Source organism: Netta rufina (assembly GCF_964035555.1).
Source record: "Netta rufina genome assembly, chromosome: 2".
NCBI classification, from domain to species: Eukaryota; Metazoa; Chordata; class Aves; order Anseriformes; family Anatidae; genus Netta; species Netta rufina.
The window spans coordinates 44,280,127-44,292,827 of record NC_140124.1 but is presented as its reverse complement, the minus strand read 5'-3'; the positions used below and the strand labels follow the sequence as shown (position 1 = coordinate 44,292,827).

The window sequence follows — 12,701 nt, the reverse complement described above, 5'->3', positions numbered from 1 at the left end:
GATCGAAATTTCCAAGTGCTGAGGTCGAAGCATCTGTTTGCAGGCTCTGTGGCCTTATCCCGGCAGTTTGGCCACTGATCCCTGAAGTCTGCCTCCTGCAGCAGCCATCCGTGCCTCTTTCTGACGGCGAATTCCTCAGATGTCAGGTGTGCATTTTAAAGGGTTATTTGTGAGGAGAAGCAAGCTGGAGAGAGGAGCCGGAGCGCCTGGCCTGTCAGTCAAGGTGCACAGTGCTGTTGCACCAACAGGAGTCATTTTGACAGAAAATTGCATATCAATTGGCTCACTTCAGAATTACCAGAAGGAGAGGAAAGCAGAAGCCTCAGAAATGGGAGAAACTCCTCCCACCCGAGGCTGGCACAGAGATGCTCAACGTGCAGCCTTTGGACCTAACCTTCCATCCGTGTATTTGCTTAGGGAGAGTTTTGAGGAACAACAAAAGGCGCTGGGAGACACAAAAAGGGGAAAATAAATGCACTCAACGTGCCAAGGGTGTGTGGGGGAGCTGGGACTGGTAGAAGCCCGTGCTGGGCAGAGCATCACGCTGCAGCCCTTTCTTGCACCCAGCACACAGTCCTGGGCAATGTCACCGCAGGGCTGTGCGTGGTCAGCAGGCTAGAGGGGCTTGGGGACACAGGAGCCACCTCCCACTGCTACTGAAAGGCAGCAGCTCAATGCTGTTAAAAACCCCAGAAGGGCGTTTTTTGGGGCACCCATCAGCAGACCTGGGGCTCGCTTTCCCAGCCGCAGTGGAGCAGGACCAACAAGGTCCCTGGGGCTCTGCCTGTCCCCTGCTTGTCCCAGAGCAGGAGCTCAGGAGGAACACGTGTCATTCCAGCCTCCTTTACCTCTGCCTCCCGGATCGAACTCGCCCTCTGTATTTAAAAAAAAAAAAAGAAAAAGGCAGCAAGAAGGGCTTTTATTGTGAAAAAGAGACTCTTCAAATGCCTGCTCCCCCCTTCCCAGCCTCAGGGAGGTGGGTCTGGGCTGCTGCAGAGTTGGAAAACTGGCGGCCAAAGTTGGCCGGGCGTCCGCCTGCCGGGAGCGGGGAGCCCACGCGGAGGCTGCCCCGAGCCCCAAGGGACACGGGGGTGACAGTGCCTCAGGGAGAGGAGCCGCGTGGATTGGACTTTTAAAAAAAACTTTCATTTATTTTATTTATTTTTCTCTCTCTTTTTTAAATTTTTTATTTCCATTTTATGGTTTGCGATGTTCTGGTTTTCTATGGAAGCGCTGCCAGGAGCTGGTGCCCAGCCCGGGAGGTGACCGCGTGCCGCCTCTGCTGCACGTGAGGAGCAGGACATCGGCTGCTGCTGGGAGCCATGGTATGATTTTGGGGTTTTCCTCCTTGAGATGGTGCTGGGAAGGGATGCTGGGTCCATGGGATGTGTTGCGAGGCCATCCCCCCAGTTGCTTCCATGGGACAAGTCCAGAGGGATCCCTCGTGGGGCTGGAGCATGCAGGCAAGACTCCAGCATGGATTTGTCCTTTGTAACACTAGGGATGGGCAAAGCGAATGGTTAACAATCAAGGGAGTGTGTTTAATTATCTCAAAGCAGTTAATTAAAAAGCTGAGGAAGCGAGCAGTGCCTTACCCACCTCTGCTCTGCCACCCCTGCAAAAACCCGTGTCGGGTAGCGGCTGCAGATGCAGGTGCTGGGCGAGACAGGAGGTGCTGCTGCCAAAAACTGTTCTGGTGTCACCCACACATGTCACTGAAATGCCTTTAAGTCCCGGGAGCATGGCTGGGGGTGCTCAGGGGGCTGGTGCACGCTGTGGGGCCAGTGGTGCTGGTGAGCAAGCAGCAGGACTCACAGCAGAGCACATGCACGGGCTACTCTGAGTTCCCTGATTAATGATGCCGGTTTCCTACCAGCATCAAAAAGTGTTTTTTTTTGGGGAGTGTTGTTGGGTTTTAAAGCACGGCGAGGCCAGGGCTTGGGGTTGCTCCCCTGTGTCCCCAGCTCCAGCTGAAAACACACCGAATGCCAGCAGCGGGCTGGGGGAAGGCTGCGTGAGGGAAATGCCTCCTCGCTTCTAGCTCCAAAATCCGCCGGTGAGTAATTTCCAGCTACTCTGCCGCTCTCCCAGTACGAGGCAGCACACATAAGAGGGGCTGACGGCGCTTTATTAATGCTCTCGCAGAGATGCCAAATGCCATAATTACCCCTCCAAAGGCTCAGTAACCCTGTGGCTGCTTGCCTTCCCCAAAGGCAAAGCCCCTCAGAGCCGGGCTGTGATCATTCACCCGGTGGGGTCGGCTGGGAGAAGGAAAAGCAGGATGCAGGAGGCAAAGACAGGCAGGGAGCAGATTCCTTTCCCTTTTTATTTTTATTTTTTCCCTGCCTAGGAACTAAAGGAACGGGTTAAACCTAGGGAAACGGTTACCTTCCTGAAGCTGAGGATGGGCACGAATGAACAATTCTGTTTTCAATAAAGCCAAGGGGATGAATGGCCCCGCTGTCCCTCCCCTCCTGGCCACAGCTGTGGAATCCCACGAATGCGTTCCTCCACTCTTCAGGAAGAAAAAAAAAAATCCCTTAGAGCAAGAGAGGGGAGACTGAGCCAGCCGACTTGTCCATCCTCCACCAAAAAGCGTCCAAGGGAATCTGGAGCCAGTCGTGCAAAGCCCCCGCAGGGCACTGAGCACGTGTGCCTCTTCTCCGGGGCTGGTGCGCCAGCTCAACATGAAGACTGGAAATAAATGGATCAAAACCCACCCCCCCAAGTCATATATAGGACAAATGTAACCCCCAATAAAAGGAATAAGACCAGATCAGGTGCCAAAAATGTGTAAGAGAGTTTTAGTGGTTCTTCAGGCACTCATCAACAGGATCGGTAAGCTCATCAAGAGCAAGAAGGGAATAAAACTTGATTTTATTTAAATGTATTCATCCCCGTGTAGCCCAGAACACGCTGCAAAATTAGATGTCACTTCCCAGCACCTTTGCTCTTTGCTGCTGCGATGCAGGAGGCAGCACAACCCTGCTGGAGATGCAGGGCTGAAGCTGGTGAGCGGCTCAGGAGTACACAGGGAGAAGCTTTTAGGGTGGGGGACATTGTGAGGAAGGGGACTTGAGAGGAACCCCTGGGCTCCTTGCTGCTGTCACTGTCCTGGCTTTGGGCATCCTGTGGAAATTGTTAGGGTGAGCAGAAAAGCAGCCGTGTCCTTTGCTGAGGCTGCAAGCGAGCTGCTGAGGAGCAGGACTTCTGATTCCTGAAGAAGGTGGGGAAGAAAAAAATCATGTTGTTTTCCAGCAGAAGGAAGCCAGGCGTGCAGAGGCTGTGCGTGTGAGGGGTTAGCAGCGAAGGACCCCAGCATGTGGTCTGCAGGCTGCTGCCCTCCTCCGGAGCATCCTCCGCGCAGTCCCCGAGGCACAAAGGCAGCACTGTTGGAAGGGAGCGGGCGCGCAGATGTTGCACGAGGGGATGGAGCAGAGCACAGCAAGTTTCAAAGCCCCATCCCGGGCACTTGAGCTTTGTCGTGTTCAGGTTTGGTTTGGACACGCTCGTGGGAAGAGCTGAGTGGGCCAGACTGGGGGGCTCTGCAGGACAGACCCAGCACCACCTGGCAGCAGGTCTGGCTTCTGGGGGCTTTTCAAGCAATTTTTATTAAAATTGGTCACGGTGGGCTGCATTGCCTGCTGTCCACTTGGTTCTGTGTTTATCTGGCAGGCTCCAGAGGAGAGCAGGGATGGATCCCGCTTTTACAGGCCACGTATTTCTATGGCATCTTCTTGAGTTTGAGGGCTGTTCCTCACATTCCTGGATAATGAAGTTTCGGGTTTGTTTTTCTTTTCTTCCACGCTCGACAAAGCCAGTTCGATGCACTTTGTGAAGCAATTGGAAACAGGCTCCTCCGCTTCAAATTCCGCCAAGCTTCAAGCGCCCCAGGAACAAAGTGTCGGGGATAAAATCCTCTGAGCCACACTTAGAAAATCTCACCCCCGAGTGGCCAGGCCATGCCCTCGGGAGCCCGGGCTGTGCTGTATGTCCATCTGAGGAGTGAGCAGATGTATTGTTTACTCCTTGGCATCCTGGCCGTACCTCTCTGAAGCGTTTTTTATGGGTTTTTCTTCAGCTTGCCTGCTGGGAAATGTACCTAATTTCTAGAGAAGACGTGCTGTACTGTCAGTTTGTCAAGCTGGCAAAGCAGAGCGGTATGTATGGTTTTCATTTCAGGCTGAATTGAAGCCATAGCTTAAAGTGCAGCATTTTTTTTACAGCCTAGACTCGGAGAAAGTCTCTTTGGAAAAGGATTTACCCTGGGTTTATAAATACAGCGCCATTTCTGCAGTGTTATATCATCTAGATTATTATTAAGTTTGTAATATTGACTGCCAGAAATAACGTAGAGGCTGTACTTGCACTTTTTTTCCCCCTTACTATTGTCGATGTGGCAGTGAAATTCAGGCTCCCTGAGCTGAGCAGGGAAAGGGCTGCGGTGGCCCTGGTCCAGGAGCAGGATTCAGCCCCGGCTGTAACCAAACCGAGCCTGCCCACAGAGGGGACAAAGTGGTTCCAGGCACTGAGGATGCTTCAACCACTCGCCCTGCAAACCACCTTGACGTAAAAAATAAATAAATTGTAATTGTTCCCATCCGCTTGGCTCCCCGTGGCCAGCGTTGCTCTCCAGCTGTGGATTAAAAAGGGGTTTTCCCTCTGTGTTTGCCATGCTCCCCGTGTGGCTCTTGTTTGCTCCCCCAAGGGTGTGAGTTCTGCTAATTAAAGCCAGTCTCGGCTGCTGTGCCTGGACAAGTGCTTTCCACACCATTACAATAAAGGGAAGAGTTCCCAAGTGTGTTCATGAATGTTGGCAGCAGAGCTCGAGGTCTGGTTTCAGGGACCCAAAAAGCAGCAGAGGTGTTGTTATTTGGGTTGTTTTGGGCAGGGCTCTGAAAAACACTCAGATGGGTGTGAGATTTCTGGGCAGCCCCTCTATTTTTGCCGTGCGGGTCTGACACACACCTGGAGCTGCACAGGAGGAGGCTGGCACAAGCTGAGTGTGAGCGAAGCGTTCCTCCCAGCAGCTCCATTTTGCTGTGCTGTGCTGTATTTCTGGGAGAGAAACAATTAAATGAGAGCTATAAAGCTAAATCACTCCAAATGCACCATCACGAGCTCTTGGAAGCTGCTTTAAATCTGCTCAGTCCTTGAGACCTTGAAGGAAAACCCACTTGGGCCCTTGTAGATTTTTGGGTAGTGCTCGATCAGCTGATGAGGTGCAGATGAAACATTTCTCCTGGCACAGGCTGCCCAGAGAAGCTGTGGGTGCCCCATTCCTGGAGGTGCTCAAGGCCAGGCTGGATGGGGCTTTGGGCAGCCTGGGCTGGTGGGAGGTGTCCCTGCCCATGGCAGGGGGTTGGAGTTGGGTGATCTTTAAGGCCCCTTCCAACCCAGACCGTCCTGTGATTCTCATGAGCTGCCTCCTGCAAGTCACTCTGGCCACTGGCTCTCACCCCCAGAGCGTTTGAGCTCTTGCTTTTTCAAGCTTTTCCTCTTACAAACAATTCCTTATCCCTTCCTTGGCAATACACCATCCCGCTATGTCCGCTGTGGATGTGCTTGTGCTTCCAAAATAAATAATGGCAAAGCGAAGAGGAACAAGGCCCTGTTCCCTGCTCGTTGTCCTGAGCCTCATCGCCGAATTGCTTGGAAATGTCTCTGTAAAGCACGAGAGCAGTGCTGGGCTGGAAAGCTTATAAAGAGACTATAAAATACGTTGGCCACCAGGCAGGTCACAGCCAGTGAGGTGGTCTTTGAGCAGAACCAGCGCTGTGATGCCAGGGAGGGCTTTAGGGCAAAGCAGACATGTTGGCCAACGTGTCTGTGACACCAGTGACACTCTCCTTTCTCCTTTCTGACCCACAGGCCCAGCGACCGTGGCGAAGGACGGGGCTGAAGCACCCTCCCCTGCTGGCCCTGGGGATCCTGCTGGCCCTGGCCCTGCTGGCGCTCACCCACCTGCCCCCACCACCAAGCGGGGACCACGGCCGGGCCCGGTCCCTTCGCATGGCACCAGCACCCATATCACCGTCCCCACCCCCTCGGCCTCGGCAGGACACAGCCACCACACTTTGTGGGGACAAGCCGTCCTCCCGGGGGACAAGGAGGCGTCCTGGGGACAGCCGGCGGCTGCGGGAGCTGGGCACCCGTTCCCCTTCGCCTTGTGTGGAGCGGCCATGCTGGCAGGGCGGCCCCCAGCATGGGGACAGGCTGCGTTTTGGTGGGACGGCCCCGCCGTGGCTCTCTGATGATGACATCCAGAAGATGAAGCTGCTGGCCCAGGGGCAGGTGGTCTCCAAAACCCGTGTGCCGGCCCACGGGCAGGTCCTGCGTGTCCGCCTGCATGCCGAAGGGGACCCCCAGCCCCCCAGTCCTGGGGGGGACTGCAGGGATGGGTGCTGCGGGCTCATCAAGCGCCCTGGGGACCTCTACGAGGTGGTGGCTTTCCACCTGGACAGGGTCTTGGGGCTGAACAGGAGCCTGCCCGCCGTGGCCCGCCGCTTCTCCAGCCCCATCCTGCCCTACAGCTACACTAATGGCGCTACAAGGCCCATCATCTGGTGGGCACCCGACGTCCAGCACCTGGAGGACACCAACAACGACCAGAACTCCTGCGCCATGGGGTGGCTGCAGTACCAGGAGATGCTGAGGACTCACGGCAGGGCCCCGGTGGTGGCGGGGACACCCTGCAAGAGCATCCAGCACGGCGAGTGGGGCCGCCTGGCGCTCTTCGACTTCCTCCTGCAGGTAGGGTTGAGGTGAGGGAGGCTGCCTGGCATGCCTGGTGGGACACGGCATCCTCCTGTGCACACCTCTGTCATCTCTTTCTCTTCTGTGAGTTGTGTAGGCTGTGTTGTCCAGGGAGAACATGCCAAAATGTGAGTCAAAAATTACTGCTTTTGGCTGCTGGGGTAACTTTTGCACCTTCTGGGACATCTCGGTGATTGCATTTAGCTGGATCATTGGTGAAAATCAGAGAAGCCTGAGGAGCTGAAGCCTCATCTGTATCATTCAAAAGGTGGTGGCTCTTTGCTGGCTGAAGATGTTCAAGTCTGGTGTGTGATCCATGGCACTGCCAAGTGCCTCAGGACCTCGATCCAGCCTCCAGGCTGGTGAAGCTCAGCTGCAAGTTGGGGTGGGAGGAGGCTGGAGCTTCTCTTGCTGTAGATGCTGAAGAGACGAGTGAATGCAAAGGGTTCAATTTTTCTGCTCAGCCCTCAACATTTCAAGAATTCCTCAACTTTCAAGCCCAGGCAAAGTCTCTCTGACAAAAGAAAAATAAATAAATAAAAATCCCTGCCACCAGGCAGCTTTCCTTCATCTCCTCAGCACAGGGTGAAGGCAGCATCTCCTGCACCAGCCCCGTGGCTTTGATGCAGTCACTCCAGAGACGTGCTGCTGGTGTGGGGAGTCTTCATCCCTACCCCTCTGTGTGGTAGTGTTTTCCTCCTCCTCCTCCTCAGGGTTAACAGTCTGATCTGTCTGGAAAACCATAGCCTGCTGCTGCAAGGGATTACCGCAGCGTCACAGGCAGTTATCATTTATTAGGGAGTAATCTTGAGGAGGAAAAAGGGGTTTCTGTGGAAAAAAAAAAAAAGGAAAAAAAAAATTAAAAAAAGAAAAAAAAAGAAAAAAAAAAAAAGAAAAAGAAAAAAAAGCCTGTTTATGTACCTCAGGGCTGCAAGTTTCATTATTAGACAAGGGGAAACTACCTGAAATGACAATTTTATATATATAAATACGCATACTTAAAAAAAAAAAGGAGGAAGAAAAAAATACTATTGAAATGTGTGTTCTCGTTACTCTTTCTGTTTTTTTGGCATGGCCTGGCCATTAATCTTTATAACCTCAGACTACGGCTGGCAAAGGAGACGCAGTCATGGTTGGGCTTGGAAATATTTTAGATGAAACAGCCAAACAAATGAGAAGATTAGCCAGTCCCTTTCCCTCCCCCAGGCCAAAATACCATTGAATGCAATGGAAAAGCTGCATCTCCAGGAGAAAAAAAGCATCCAGTTTTAAGGAGACTTTCCTGCAGAGGGCCAAAACAGAGGAGTAATAAATCAAGGAGCAATCCACTGGCTTTTTCTCAATAACTCAGTGGGATCCTCCCATGTGGAAAAATCACATAAAGAGGCATGAAGCCAGCAGGATACTGTAGTAATGAAATAATGTCTCTAGCATCCTGCAGCATGCACTGAGGAGAGTGGGAAGCCGCAAACTTTGAGCCTTCCCGTGCAGCCCTGAGCCAGGCATTGAGATCTTCATCAGCTTCTTCTAAAGGGTTTTAAAATTTGGCTTCTTCTGCATTATTCACGCCTTACATCACACACACACAGTGTTTGCAAGTAGGAGAGTTTCAGGCTGCTGGCTGTCCCCTACAACCTATGTTCAACTGAGTCCCATAGGCCTGAGGTGTCAGGAGAGAGAGACCTCTCCTTTACCATGGGTAAAATGCAGAGCCCTGTTGAAAGGGAGCAGCTACTGGCTTCATCCCCTGCCTTAAAAAGAGCCCAAACCACCAGCACACTCAGGCTGCACCCCTGCAGCAGCATCCCTGTCTCCTTCTGAGGTTGTCCCATCCTTCCTGGGACCTGCTTGGTCTGGAAATTGGCTCAACTCCCCCAAAATGAAGGATGTGAGGGTGGCTGCCCCCCTCCCTTGTTCAAGCATTTAAGCACACGGACACTTTCCTGTTTGCTTTCTCTCTGTGTTTCAGGGCTTTTTTTGCTGACAGCTGGGGAATGCAGAAGCTGAGGACTTCACCCAGGCGCTGTGGTGATGGCCACAGGCATTTTTGGGGCTGCTCCGCAAGCCCAGGAGTCTCACACGTGGCTCTCCCCAGCCCCCTTCCTTCTCTTTTCCGTGACGCGAGAGTTAGTCAGGCTCTTTGGCGCCCTACTTGAGAGCTTCAGCAATCACAGACTACCCCTGATGGATGCTTTCCCATCAACAACACCCAGAAAGACCAAAAAAAAAAAAGAAACTTCTGGTGTTTCATCACCTATTTGACCCCCAGATGACTTTGCAGGCTCAGGCCTTCAGGATGTAGCAGTCCTTGCAGGCCCAACTTCTTCCAGAGGACAGTCACCCCTAGCTTAAATGCTTAAAAGCATTTTATTTTCCTCTGAGCAAGAAAAGCTCCATGTGAGGATCCCCGGGACCTGCCCACCCCAGCTGTCTGCCCCACCTGAGGACCCCAAAATATCTCCCACAGGTTCACGACCGCCTGGACCGATACTGCTGCGGGTTCGAGCCCGACCCCTCGGAGCCCTGCGTGGAGGAGATGCTCCACGAGAAGTGCCGAAACCCAGCCGAGCTGCTCCTGGTGCACATCCTGGTACGTCCCCAGCCCTTGTGACCCTTTCCCCTGTCCCATGTCCCAGCGACATGGCCAAAAATAAAGGTTTTTGGGAAGTGTTGGCAGCTGCTGGCCCCCACAGGCTCTTGGGGTTACTCAGTACCCCAAACACCCAGCCTAAAGCACCGGGCTGGTGACTGCCCGTGGTATCTGAGCTGCTCCTTCCCGTCCCCACCGGCAGGTCCGGAGCAGCGCCCCGTCCCAGCTCGTGTTCATCGACAACGCCGGCCGGCCGCAGCAGCCAGAGGCAAAGCTCAACTTCAGGCTCCTGCAGGGCATAGACAGGTAAGGCGGGCAAGGCGCACACTCCTGGTGGGACATCCCTCCCCTCCTGCAGAGCCTTCGGTGATCTCTGCACACCCGCTGGGTGTTGCAGCGAGATGAAGCCTGACAGGGAGAAGACCCATCCGTTTTCACGTGTCCCGGTGAAGCGGGTGAGGGTGGCTGATGGCAGTCTCCATCCTGAATCTGTTTCAGCTTCCCGGAGGCGGCCGTGGCCGTGCTGAGGTCGGGCTGCTTGGGCCGCCGGCTGCTGGAGTCGCTGTACGTGGACCGGGAGCTGTGGGACAGCCAGGGAGGCGCCGAGGGGCTGAGACCTCTGCTGTGGACCCTGGAGAGAAGGGGGCAGGTCCTGCTGCGGTACCTCCAGCAGCACAACCTGACGGCGAGGGGCACGCCACGCTGAACCCCGTGGTGGTGGCTGGGCCTCTCATGTCCTCAGTTTTTGTGATGTGGGAGCTGCGGGTGGGTTCTTGCTGCTCCAAAAGGTGTTTTTCTTTTTTTAATTTTATTTAAACCCCCCATTGGTGGGATGTCTTGGAAAAGGAGAAGGGATTGTAGGAAAGATAAGGAGACCTTCTCCAGAGACATCCCATGAATATTTGAGAAAGGCACTAAGCAAGGCTTATTATGCAACGATCACAGCATGGGATTTTCATCAGATGTCCACCAGATTTTGGGTGCCTTCACTCCCCTCTCCTCCACAGCACCTTTGAAAACTGCAGTTTTGACCAATTGAAATGACGGAGAGCCTGGGAAGGGTTAGCCAAACAGTGAGAGGCACCTCTCAAGGCTGAGGGAAGTCACTGACAATCTTTCCGTGCTTTGCATCGGGCTTTTTTTGATGATGCCTTCATCGTTCCCAAAATATTAAAAGCAGAGAGTCTGGAGTGGTGTGAGGAAAAGCAGAGGAGACCTTCCTAACAAGTCACCAGAGCTGAGCTCTGTCTTCCCCAAGGAAGAGGTGACACGTGCCTGATGTCTGCCCAAAGCTTTCTCTAAGGTTAGCAGAAAAAAAAAATAAAAATCCTTTAACAAACATGCAGGGTTACCTCAGCAGAAGGCAACTGGGTGCAAAACGCATTCTGCGAGTGCTGACACCCCCAGCAGCCAGGCAGTGAGAGCGCACAGCAGCATCCTGGCTAAATTGGGCCTCAGGAGTCAGGGCAGAGAGCAAAACGAGCAGGAGGACACATGGGTGCCTGCAGAGAGGCAGGGAAGCGGGCTCCTGTGCTGTCCCCGAGCCATCCATCTCAGCCATCTGTCAGTTTTAGAGCCTGCGAGGGGGTACTTCCACAGCCACGCTGATAAGTGCAAGCAATTACCTTTCCCTCTTGCTTAAGAGAAGATGAAGTGAGGCTGGAGTGACATTAATCAGCCGGTGTGAGTGCTCTCCGAAAGCATCGGCACACGACGTCGTGTGTGCCTCAGCATCCGGAGCACCGGCAGCATCTTGCTGCACTCCTGCCCTTGAGGTGATAAAGGAAACCCTTCACCCCATCCCGTCTCCACCAAGAAACCCCACCGAAGCCCAACTCACGGGGATTCATTATCAAGAGGTGACCTTAGCCTGTGAACTTGGAGAATGAAACGACACATCTTGGGTCCAAAATAACTCAGCCGTGCCCAGGCACTTCCTTATGTGAATAAATGAGAATAATAATGTAACACAACGAAACCCAGAAAATAGTTTGCTGGCTGAACACATGTGGGAGCATCTGTAAACCCTTATGCGCGTGAATAAAAATCACTCCTGAATTAACAAAGAGTCACGTATGGATAAATGGGAGAAGCAAAAGCCGTGATCTTGCTAAGAATGATCATTAGTTTCCTCTAATTATTATTTTTTTCCCCACGTGTATTTATGCATGTAGAAAGAAGAACACAGGCCCTGAGACGTGGCCGCAGTAGTTCAGGGAACCCCCTGGGGACTGCTCCACCCCCATCAGCCTTCACCAGCATCAGGTCCCGTTCACTCCAGCTACAAACATGGTTCATTTCCTATTATATTTATGCTCTTATACCAGGATAAGGCACCTTCCCTGGGCTTGTAGGGCCTAAATTGCAGGAGGCTCCCACGGGGGCGACTGGAGCAACCCCTGGTCCTAACCAGGCGCCTGCCTGTCTTCAGCCAGGGGAGCTGGGAAGGGGAACAGCCTTCAGGGCATGCCCGTGTGCTTGCTGGCACCTTGACGGGATGGAGGAGAGCAGCAGCAAGGAGGTAGGACCATGGGGAAAGCACTGCTGAAACCATAAGACACCAACACCTTCACCTTTGCCCCACGCAGATCCTGCAAAGCACCCACTGAAGACGATGAAGGCCCTGCTCCTGCAAAGGCAAACCCAGCTGGAAGGGAGCCACAAGCCCTGGAAGCCCAGCCCCACACAAATTTATTGTTAAATCACCGGATATAAAACTAATCTGCCTTTTAGAAAGCAATTTATTTCTGCTTTAGGTACTTGCTTAAATATTTATGTGGAAAACGAAAAAAAAAAAAATCCTCTCCGACGTAGGAATATCATCGTGGCAATGGTCTTTAAGATTAATGGGAGTAAATTAGCCTGACGTTTTGTTTGCATCCAGCAAAGAAACAGATAAACTCCCCCCCGTGATGGATTTTCTTCATTAGTGGGGAGAACGCCTAAGGTGCTGTTTTTGACATTGTTTCCTTCAAATGGTTAGACAAACAGTTCATCAAAAGAGTGTAAAATTGTCGGGAAATGAAGCAGATTAATGGTCGGTGGAGGGAAGATCGTGGAATTTATGGGGTAAGTAGCAGCATCGCCGGAGCTTATTAGATGAGCAACGTGTGCCTGCAAGCGCAACCCCAGGGCTGCAGCGGCATGTGGCAGATTTACAGCTCACGGAGATAAAACGAGGCTGAAACAACGAGGCAGTGCTCGGCTCCTTCCCGAGCTGGTGCTCAGGTGAAATATCCCCATAAAACACCGTGCCGACTCGCAACCCAGCCTGCCCCCGCTGAGCTCACGGGAGCAGCAGTCAAAATTCATTTCCATGTCTAAACGCCCAGCACAAGATGCCCTGCCCGGAGAG

The 12,701-nt window shown here is 53.0% G+C and overlaps 1 protein-coding gene across 1 annotated transcript; it reads left to right on the top strand.

The window, feature by feature from the left end:
* Window positions 1–5,811: 5,811 nt before the first annotated feature.
* On the top strand, window positions 5,812–10,052 carry GASK1A (golgi associated kinase 1A; the record flags this gene model as incomplete). The annotated part of the gene is made up of 4 exons (XM_084281610.1): window positions 5,812–6,753; window positions 9,224–9,346; window positions 9,549–9,652; window positions 9,845–10,052. 4 exons carry the CDS (start codon window positions 5,812–5,814, stop codon window positions 10,050–10,052), a joined length of 1,377 nt encoding a protein of 458 aa, XP_084137736.1.
* Between the last annotated feature and the right edge of the window lie 2,649 nt (window positions 10,053–12,701).